The sequence below is a fragment of the Camelina sativa genome, chromosome 7 (genome assembly GCF_000633955.1).
Source record: "Camelina sativa cultivar DH55 chromosome 7, Cs, whole genome shotgun sequence".
Lineage (NCBI taxonomy): Eukaryota > Viridiplantae > Streptophyta > Magnoliopsida > Brassicales > Brassicaceae > Camelina > Camelina sativa.
The window spans coordinates 25,205,453-25,216,191 of record NC_025691.1 but is presented as its reverse complement, the minus strand read 5'-3'; the positions used below and the strand labels follow the sequence as shown (position 1 = coordinate 25,216,191).

Sequence of the window (10,739 nt, the reverse complement as noted above, 5' to 3'; positions counted from 1 at the left end):
CCATCGTATCTGACTTCTCACTAATAAACCGAACCCATGTATATCTTGAATAGTCATCAACCAATACAAAAACATATTTCTTCCCTGCTAAACTCTCTGTTTGCATAGGCCCCATTAAATCCATGTGAACTAAGTCCAGAACATCCTTGGATTGTACATCAGGAACTTTTTTGTGCTGAATCTTGACTTGCTTTCCTTGATTACACGGTCCACAGACCATTCGATCAACTCCTTTGACACGAGGAACTCCTCGTACTATCTCATTATTGACCAGAGTAGTTAGATTTCTGACATTCATATGCCCAAACCTTTGATGCCACAAGTTAAGATCATCTTTTGCCGAATAACAAACATCTGAGTTGCCATTCCACATATAGCAATTGTTTCCAGATCGTGTTCCTCTTAGAATGACCTTCTTCTCTTCATTAGTGGCTTTGCAGTCAGCTTTGGTAAACGATACTGTTAACCCCTCATCACATAGTTGGCTCACACTTATTAAATTTGCTTTTAATCCTTGAACCAGGTATACATTCATTAGCTTAGGCAGAGTGGTGTCATTAGTTCTCCCTTTTCCTTGAATATCTCCATGACCTCCATCTCCAAAAGTAACTTTACCACCTCTGATTCTTCGGAAATCTTGAAGATAATTTTGTGTGTCTGTCATATGACGAGAACATCCACTATCAAAATACCAAGGGCTGTCATTATCTGGTTCTTCCGTAATTAATGCCATATAGCATCTGAAGTTTGCACCTGAAGTAAACTTCGTAACTCCTTTTGATGCAGTTTGATATAGGTCAGACTTTTTTACCCAAATCTGTTTACGAAATCCATTCCAGAAAAATCTACCTTGATACTTGAGTCTTTGAACCTTTTACCAGTACTTATAACAGAAAGCTCTTATGTGCCCATACTTCCCACAGTAATAACATCCACTGATCCTATCTTGATGACTTTTTCCTGCATCTGCTGGTGAAGTATTTAGTCCTCCTGCACAAATTTGGTTTGTCCTGTATTACCAGATGTTCGACCATCAAATCCTAAGCCTCTATGAGTCTTCTCTGTTCTTCCATAGCTTAGGATTTCATCTAATTGCTTCTTTCCAGCAAACATGTGAATCTTCTTATGTTGAATATCAAGCTCAGTTTGTAATTTTGCAGATTTTTCTTTTTCTGCATCTAAATTGCTCTTTAGTTCTTCACAACGATTAGCAAGATTAAGTTTTTCTTTGATCAATACAACACTTTCTTGGCTAAGCTTCTTCTCAGATTCTAACTCATCCTGCAGAGCTTTAACTAAACTAGCAAGACGGTCCTTCTCCTTTACCAACTCTTGATTCTCTTTTCCAAGTGTAATGCGTGCAGTTCAAACCTCATTATAGCTTTCAATTAACTCTTCTTCAGGTTCTCCTTCAGAGTCTGAAATTTCTTCTCCATCTACAAACTCAGTAATCCTAGGTAAGCCACAAAATTCAGAATTTCTTCTTCATTGTCTTCCTCAGTATCTTCATCCATACTTATCAAAGATTTCTCCTTTCGACTTACACATTCTTCCTGAGTGTCCTAAACCTTTGCACACAGAACATTTATTTTCTCGTCTTTTGACTGTAGGACATTCCCGAATAAAGTGTCCATACCCTTTGCACTCATGACACTGCATCTCTGCTTTTCTCGTGAATTTACTCTCTTCGCCAGTCTTCTTATATGGTTTCAATTTTTTCTGGCCTTGACCTTGTTCCACTCTTTTCAGTACACGATCAAATCTGCGAACTAACAAACTAACTGGGTCATCATCTTCTATCTTGTCTTTGGTTTCACAGACTGTTAAGGCAACACCTTTAGTACTTTTAACTCCTCCCAACTCCATCTCATGAGCTTGTAGCATTCCTACTACCTCTGAAGGAACTTTTTAACCAATTTTTGATCTTTATATGTTTTTTCCAAGGTTACAGCTTCCTGAGCCAAGGTGCTGATTTTAGAACTGAAATCAGAAATTGATTCATGCTCTTCCATTCTTAAGTTCTCAAAACGAGACGCCAACATGTCTTTTCTAGAGCTTTGAACCTTCGTCTTGCCCTCATACTGAATTTGGAGAATATCCCATGCTTCTTTTGTTGTTTCACATCCTTGAATTAGTTCGAATTGCTTTCTTCCGACACTGCAGTAAAAAGTTGTGAGAGCCCGCGAGTTGTATTTTGACTTCTTCAGCTCGTCTTCAGTCCAATCTTCCTCTGGCTTAGCCATCCTTGAACCCTTTTAATCCTTGATTGTTGGTTCTTCCCACTTCTCAAGAAAAGTCTTCCACGTAAGTCGATCTATCCCACGGATTATAGACTTCATCCTTGATTTCCAAAAACCATAGTTCCCATTGTCTAGAATATCCTTGTTGTTATTGAGAAGATCACCGTAGCTCTCCATCTTTTCCACAGGATCTCACCCGTACTAAATTCTTTCTAGTGTAAGCTCTGATACCAATTGAAAATGTACGAGCTAAACGGTTTGGATCTTTAACACGGTGTATAGAACAGGAATTCAAACAACTCTCTTTTTATTAGAAAATAAGTTCTTACAAGGTTTTTCCTTAACTCTATTTTCTAATCCTATTAAGCTCTTAGCCTCCTTTGAATCTTCAAGCTATTCTTTCTCTTAAGGTTCAATGATAGGATCTCTCAATCTATGATCTTTTTCAAGACCCAGCCTCTCCTATTTATACTAATTGGACTTAGCCACACAATAGACTAATTTCCAATTCTAATCAAACTAGGAATTGTTAATTTCCTTTTTCTTTATAGTTAAAGAAATTAACAATTTTTGTAAAACTTCTTTTTATCCTTATAACAAGAAAGTCTTTATTCTTCCAGAAACTTCTTCAAGCTTTATGTGTCTTCACTTGACCGCCTTAATAGATTTCTTCTTTGGCTTAATCCTGTTGATCCACATCTTATACTACTTTTATTTTAGTACATCACCTATTTCAATAGATGCATCTTCAGAACCTCGTCAATGTCAGCGTAACAATGAACCTATACACTACAAATGACGACAAGAAGAGCTTGTGTTGACCAAAGATGACTGTTGCCAGAATCTGTCGTGGACCTGTTTTCTGAATGGGCGGCCCATTAGCTTTAATTGTGGTCCATGAAGAAACTGGATCGATACAAATGATATCATAGATGATAAAACAAAATTACATATAACAATATACAGCTTGATTCCTCTAAAAAGTAAAAATGATTTCAATAGCTGTAATAGCTTTGAATGGAACTGGCTGCCATGGGTACTTCACTACTACGTTAACAACGCGATGCTATTGCTTATCGAGATATCATGAAAGCTAGGGACTTACCCACGTACGGTGATTGACTAGTTGCAACACAAACCAACAGAATACAAATATTTAATTAATTAAATAACAATTTATATATATTTAATTAAATGACAATTCAGGAGCAACAATTCAATGTATAAAAGGTGACTATCGGAATTTGATATATACAAATACATTAGGGGTGTCAATCGGGCTGGCCCAGCCCGAAACCCGTAAAGTCTGCATGAGCCCGGCCCAGTCCGACCCGAAATATTTTCGAGCCTTTATTTCAAAGTCCGAGCCCGGTCCTAACAGGATTACAGGGCTTTTCGGGCTTTTTCGGGCTTATCTTACCGATAAAAAATTCAAACTTATAAGCCTTAAAAAGTAGTGTTTGAAGGTGTAATATAAAACAAATCAATCAAAAATTTAATAACTCATCTATATTCACTACAACCAACTTAATTTAATAGAAAAAGTTTAAAACTAAATCAAATTTTGATACTTTAACAAATAAACCAATATATAATTCATATAAAACATAGATAAAAATTTTAAAAGTATTAAGTATGGTAATTAAGTAAATATGAAAACTAGGATTAGAGTTTACAACTTTATTTACAATAAATTATTAATCAAATATTGCAATCAAACAAAAATATTAACAAAAAAGTAAAAATATATTTGTTAAAGGGCTTTTCGAGCTGGCCCGAGCCCGGTCGGGCTAAGTCCGAAAAACCCTATTGCCCAAACGGACTGAGCCCGAAAAATCCGATTTTTTCTGGACATATATATTTAAGTCCGAGGTTGGTGTTTTTCAGGGCCAGGCCGGGCCAGCCCGCGGGCTTTAGCCCTAATTGACATGCCTAAAATACATATCCGTAGTCATATTTCAGTAAGCATAGCAGCCGGCATCACCACCGGCTTCCATGTCCAAGGTAGCACTGGCGGCTTTCCGGTGAGAAAGGTTACGTTTCAATTTACCCTTCTTCAGAATGTGCTTAGCCATCATATAGGACACATACACAAACATACTACCTAGCGCAAAGCTAGCGATAGCAGAAGTAGTGTAGACTAACCATTTAGATCCTTCGTGATGTGGCACAGTGATCCACGCTGCTGCAGCATAAGCAGTTGCCATTGATGCCACGGCCAACCACATCATCTTATGTGCTATGAACACAAACATCTTCAGTGACTTAGTTCTATAGGATATAATGCTGACCAGAAGGGTCACTATACTTAGTGATGTAAACAAAGCAATGTTGTTTGTAACCGAGAAGATCTTAAAAGCCGTTGTGCTTCCTGCGGTTGCTTTCCCAATCAAGAGTCCGTCTTGGTGGACACCACCAGGAGGGTTTATCCCGGATGTAAAGGCAACCGATGCGATCAAGACGGCAACTATAGTAATTGTGTTCCTTGCGTTCTGCAGACTCTCTGAATGCATCTCACGTTCCTTGTTTCTAGGGTCTCTTCGCCACTCCACCTCACGGCTTTCAAAAATTAAACTTTCCAAATTGTTTGTGTTTCGGATGGGTTCCCCAGTCTCATGTGCGAATTTTACATATTTCGAAGGGCGTTTAATTTTTTCTGCACCTTGCCGGAACCACAGAGATAGCAGAGGAAAGTCTACACCGTCTTTGTTCAGAAGGTCAACGGCTGCAAAACCGTTCTTGTTCTTCAAGGTGACATCTATTGTTGTTTCAATAAGGATGTACCGTACTAGCTGCAGTAATTAGGAAATTTAAATAGTTACTATAAATTTTAGCTGTGAATCATGAGAACTTTAAGAAAACAAAATAATTTCGAAAACTGAGAGTATAGTTTGTTGTATCTTACTATATTAATTGAGAAGTACAAATATGAAACTAATCTTAAAATGTGTAAAAAATTTACATTCAATTGTCATTAGAAAAGTTAATTAAGCTTAATTAACTAATTTAAATAAATATAATTAATTAAAAATAAAAAACACTCACACATCAAATATTAAAAAAATCTAAAAAAATCTAAAAAAAAATATTTTCTCTCTCTAATAAATTATGGACGAAATTACTAATTATTTTTAGGAAAATATATAAACCAATCAGAATTTAAAAACTAAGATTTTATATCCAAGTATTTCAAATTATGATTCTCCTATCATCTTTATTTTATTTTATTTACATTTTTTTTGGAATTTTCATATAATACATATAATTAATAAAATGCATATTTTTTTCTGCATATGTTATGATTTGAATTTTTTAAAACGAATATATATTATTCAATGTATGAAAATGTGTGTTTTAATTTCCACATTGGCGGGTTGGTAAAACTAAATTTATATAGATGATAAATTAATAATTTTTATTTGCTCACAGTTATAATATTAAAATTACTATTATATATTTCACAAAATAATGATGCAAATACAACAAATAAACAATATAAAACTGTAATAATACGTCAAAAATAAAATACTATAATATTCTAAAATAATTAGTATTCAAATAGACTAATAGATTTACATAACGATTAAAAATAAATATAATCTCAAACAAATTTTTTTTTAAAAAAAATAAAACAATAATTTTTAATATTATATTATAATTTGACATTTGCAAACTCAACCACAAGCCTTTGTGTTTTTTCTTTCAATACTCTGACGACAAAACATATTTTAAGTTTCAAAACTCTTCATCTATGTTGCATGCAACAGAAAAAAAGATATACTCACAGCAGTGGCGTCTACGGAGGCGGCAACATGAAGTACAGTGTTGTCCTCTGCATCCATGTTGTAGAGAAGTTGGCCTAGGTTTGCACTTTGGGCCATGAAGATGAACGCTTTGGTATTTTGATGTTTCACAGCTAAGTGGAAAACAGTTTCGGTTGTTCCTTGTGTGGTTGAGTTGAAAGACGAAGGAGCCTTGTTGAGAAACTCCTTCAGGATTTCAACTGAACCGCTTATCGCCGCGTAATGCAAAGGAGTCAAACCATCCTTATTCACCTTTTCTGCAATTTCTTGATCAACATCTAATAGTGTCTTTGCCATCTCAAGGTTTCCTGACTTGCACGCTTTATGCAATAGCGTCGACTGCTCTTCATCCGTCTCAAGAACTAGCTTCGGGAACCACTCTAGTATAATATCTATGATACCTGTTTATATCAAAATTAAACAAAACAAAAGAAATTTTCATTGTAACTAAATCATATACCTGCAAGTAGCCAAGTACCTTGCATTATTTAATAATATATTGCAATAAATATTTCCGCAAAATTTTATCAAACAAGAAGGAAAAGAGGGAACATTTCCACAAGCAAATTATCAATTAGGGTGACAATATTTTAATGTTATATTAATAAAAATATTTTGCGTAATTCTGTTTGTAACGTCTATTTAGCCTGAATAAAAACTTCCTATATAGTTAATATCGACGTGAATCTGAAACCTGATTGTTGTCTTGAAAAGGCTGCATCAAGTTCTACCATCTTCATAGAACTCGCTCCTGCTACGAGGATTTTGGCAACATCGACGTGATTGTTAAGGCATGCCAAGATGAATGCTGTATGTCCTTGCTTATTAATCATCTCAATGCACGTTGCTTCTCCAGACTCCAACATCTTTAAAATGATACTTTTGTTTCCAATTTGAGCAGCTAAATGAAGAGGAGTATTTCCGTCGACGTTAGTAAAGCTAATGAGTGAAGGGCAAATGTCGATTATCTTCTGCGCATATCCTTTGTACCCATCCGTCACAGCGTTATGCAAAATTGTATCCTCGTAGTTATTCTTGTCTACACCGTCTTTGTTAAAAAGGTCAACGGCTGCAATTCCTCTTTTGTTCTTCAAGGTGGCATCTATTGTTGTTTCCGTAAGGATGTACCGTACTAGCTGCAAAGATTATGAATAGCAAATTTAATTAGTTATTTAGCTGGTATAAAATTTAGCTCTAGATCATGATCAGGGCATCTATATTGGTTGTAACCAAAAATATATATATTACTCACAGCTGAAGTGGAGTCGACAGATGCGGCAACATGAAGTACAGAGTTGTACTCTGCATCCATGTTGTAGAGAAGTTGGCCTAGGTTTGCACTCTTGGCCATGAAGATGAACGCTTTGGTATTTTGATGTCTCGCAGCTAAGTGGAAAACAGTTTCGCTTGTTCCTTGTGTGGTTGAGTGGAAAGACGAAGGAGTCTTGTCGAGAAACTCCTTCAGGATTTCAACTGAACCGTTTATCGCCGCGTAATGCAAAGGAGTCAAACCATCCTTATTCACCTTTTCTGCAATTTCTTGATCAACATCTAATAGTGTCTTTGCCATCTCAAGGTTTCCTGACTTGCACGCTTTATGCAATAGCGTCGACTGCTCTTCATCCGTCTCAAGAACTATGCTTGGGAATCTCTCTAGTATATTTTCTATGATACCTGTTTATATCAAAATTAAACAAAACGAAACAATTTTTCATTAGGGATTGTAATTAAATTATATATCTGTAAGTACCCTCCATCATTTAATAATTAGATAAAGCCCGAGTAAAAATGGAGAATAAAATATAATATAAAGTTTCTTTTTATAATATTTGAAGTCTAAGTGATAACATATCTAATTTTTTAGTGATTTTTAAACCGGATTTGAACCTTTGCTATTATATTTTTCATTTAATATATATATATATATATATATATACATCACAATGAACTATTTGCTTTAATTTCTTGTTTTGTATTTTTGACACATCTATTTTGGTCCTAAGAAAAATATGTATCGATGTTAATCTTAAACCTGGTTGTTGTACTGAAAAGGCTGCATTAAGTTCCACCATCGTCATAGAACTTGTTCCTTTCATGAGAATTCTGGCAGCATCGACGTGATTGTTAAGGCATGCCAATGTGAATGCCGTATGTCCTTGCCTATTAATAATCTTCATGCACGCTGCTTCAGACTTTAACATCTTTGAAATTATACTTTTGTTTCCAATTTCAGCAGCTAAATGAAGAGGAGTGTTTCCATCGTCGTTAATAAAGCTAACCACTGAAGGGTAGATGTTGATTATCTTCGTCGCAAATTCCTCGTAACCTTGCGTGATGGCGTTATGCAATAACGTGGATAACATCGTCTGCTCTTCATCCGCATTAAGAACTAGGTTCGGGAATTTCTCTAGTATGCTAGATATGATAGCTGTTTATATTCAACCAAACGAATCAAAATTTCATTATATTAATTAAATTATATATCTGCAATTATCTTCCATTATTTCATATATTGCAATTATTTCCACAAAATATATTAAAAAGAAGAAAAAAAATTCCACAAACAAATGATCAAGAGGCAGTTTTATGTTATTTTAAACACATAAAAATATTTGTCATCTCAATGTAGTGGCCAACCGTAAATATTTGTCATGCTCTATGAATGTAGGGATTGCCAAAAAGTTGACAAAAAAAAAAAAAAAAAATTGTCTAGAGGTTTTGTTTTTTGTTTTTTGAAACATCTAAATTGTTTAAATAAAAACGTGTATCGATGTTAATTGTTTTTTTTAATCAATGTTAATCTTAAACCTGGTTGCTGTCTTGAAAAGGCTGCAGCAAGTTCCACCATCGTCATAGAACTCGCTCCTTCTATGAGGATTCTGGCAGCATCGACGTGATTGTTAAAGCATGCTAAAATGAATGCTGTCTGTCCTTGCTTATTAATCTCTTTGCACTTTGCTTCTCGAGACTGCAACATCTTCAGGAGGATATATTTGTTTCCAGTTTGAGCAGCTAAATGAAGGGGAGTGTTTCCGTCAATATTAGTAAAGCTAACGACTGAAGGGCAGAAGTCAATTATCTTCTTTGCATATCCCTCGTACCCATCCGTCACGGCTTTATGCAAAATTGTCTCCTCGTAGTTGTTCTTGTCTAGTTTCTCGAGAATCGATGGATTGGCTTCCAACTGACGTATAAGCCTGGCCTCTAAGTCTCCTGCTGTAGAAGGGAAAGTCCACTCGACCGGTATCTCGTCTCCAAGGCTGGATATAAGACCCATTTTCTGTGCGAGATGGAAATGAATATGTGTGTATGGTGTAAGTTCCAATCATTCTCAGAGTTTATTTATATATGTCTCAGTTGTCAAGTCTACTTGCTTCTCTTTTCCTAAGAAGTTCTACAATTTTTTCCCGGAAGTATCTAACAATTATTGACCATCGCCAAGTCCACGAGTTGAAAAGGTCAAATAAGGGTATTGTTTGTTTTACTACTTTTTAAAAGGGATAATCCTTGAGTGGTTGTGGTTTTTCAAACGGTTTTTGACTATAGTTTTTTTTAGATGTATTTTATTAAAAATATATATTTTAGTGAAATCCCAAAACCAAATACTAAAACGTAAAATTAAGCCATAATCTACTTTGTTATAAGGTAACTGTTTGAAACTTTTATATATTCGGTTAGGAAGCTTACCCAAGATCTCTAGGATGCAATTTTAATCCAAGATTAAAGTTTTTATTTTTTTTTGCTAAGGCCTTCTCCAAGTTTTGTTGTGGGCACCACTCATAGCAATAGTCTCTTGTCACTTGACTGACTATCAACCCATATGCTCGCCAGAGATCAGGAAATATTTAGCTCTCTTTGAGTGTTTTGTTTTTTGTTTTAAGTTTGTTACATATTCATTCTCTAAGGTTTCCTTTTAGTATTACTACACTCTCAGTCTCAAGTTAACCATTCTTCTCTGCGTCATAGAAGCGTTCATGCAAGTCAAGTCAGTCGTTCTTCAAAAGTCCACTAGTTAAGACAAAAGGCAAATTTGTGTCTGCTAATAAATTAGTTTATGCAAACGTGAATAAATATAATTTTAATTTCATTGTGAATAAATCTTTAACGCAAAAGAGTACGGATCGAATGTAGCAAGTGTTCATCAATAAAAAATGTCAAATATATGCATGCACCAAGGAAAAAAAAAACAAAGTTTTTATCTATACGCTTGAATTGCCGTGTGTACGACGTAGTCGTCAGACAAGGAAAGTTATGTAGGATGCTTGCTTGGTCCCTTAAACCAGACGTTCTAATCATTCACCAACTATTACAGCATCAACCAAAAAGTGTGGGCCTCGTCATATTCTGTCATCTTTCATATTCATTAAACCAGACGTTCTAATCATTCACAGGATTTATTTATAAATGTCTCGAGTCAACTTGCTTCTTTTCCTAAGAGTTTCTACAATTTGTTCCAGGAAGTATCTAACAATTATTAAACAGCCTTTAAAGTCCACTAGTTGAAGAAGACAAATAATTCGGTTTTTATTTCTTTTATAATTCTTTTTGAAGGGATAATCCGTGGATGGTTGTGGTTTTAAGTTTTTTTTGAAATATATACTATGAGAGATGACCAACTCTTTTTATTTGAGTGACACATTAGCAGTGCAGAAAGTTTCACCTGTTTATACTTATTAAAAGCAAATAGATCTAAACT

At 35.0% G+C, this 10,739-nt stretch overlaps 1 protein-coding gene across 1 annotated transcript; it reads right to left on the bottom strand.

The window, feature by feature from the left end:
- Window positions 3,925–9,415, bottom strand: LOC104702489 (ankyrin-3). The gene is made up of 6 exons (XM_010418341.2): window positions 8,852–9,415; window positions 8,076–8,471; window positions 7,296–7,717; window positions 6,738–7,179; window positions 6,026–6,444; window positions 3,925–5,032 (listed from the first exon to the last, which is right to left on the bottom strand). Exons 1-6 carry the CDS (start codon window positions 9,318–9,320, stop codon window positions 4,199–4,201), a joined length of 2,982 nt encoding a protein of 993 aa, XP_010416643.1. The 5' UTR covers window positions 9,321–9,415; the 3' UTR covers window positions 3,925–4,198.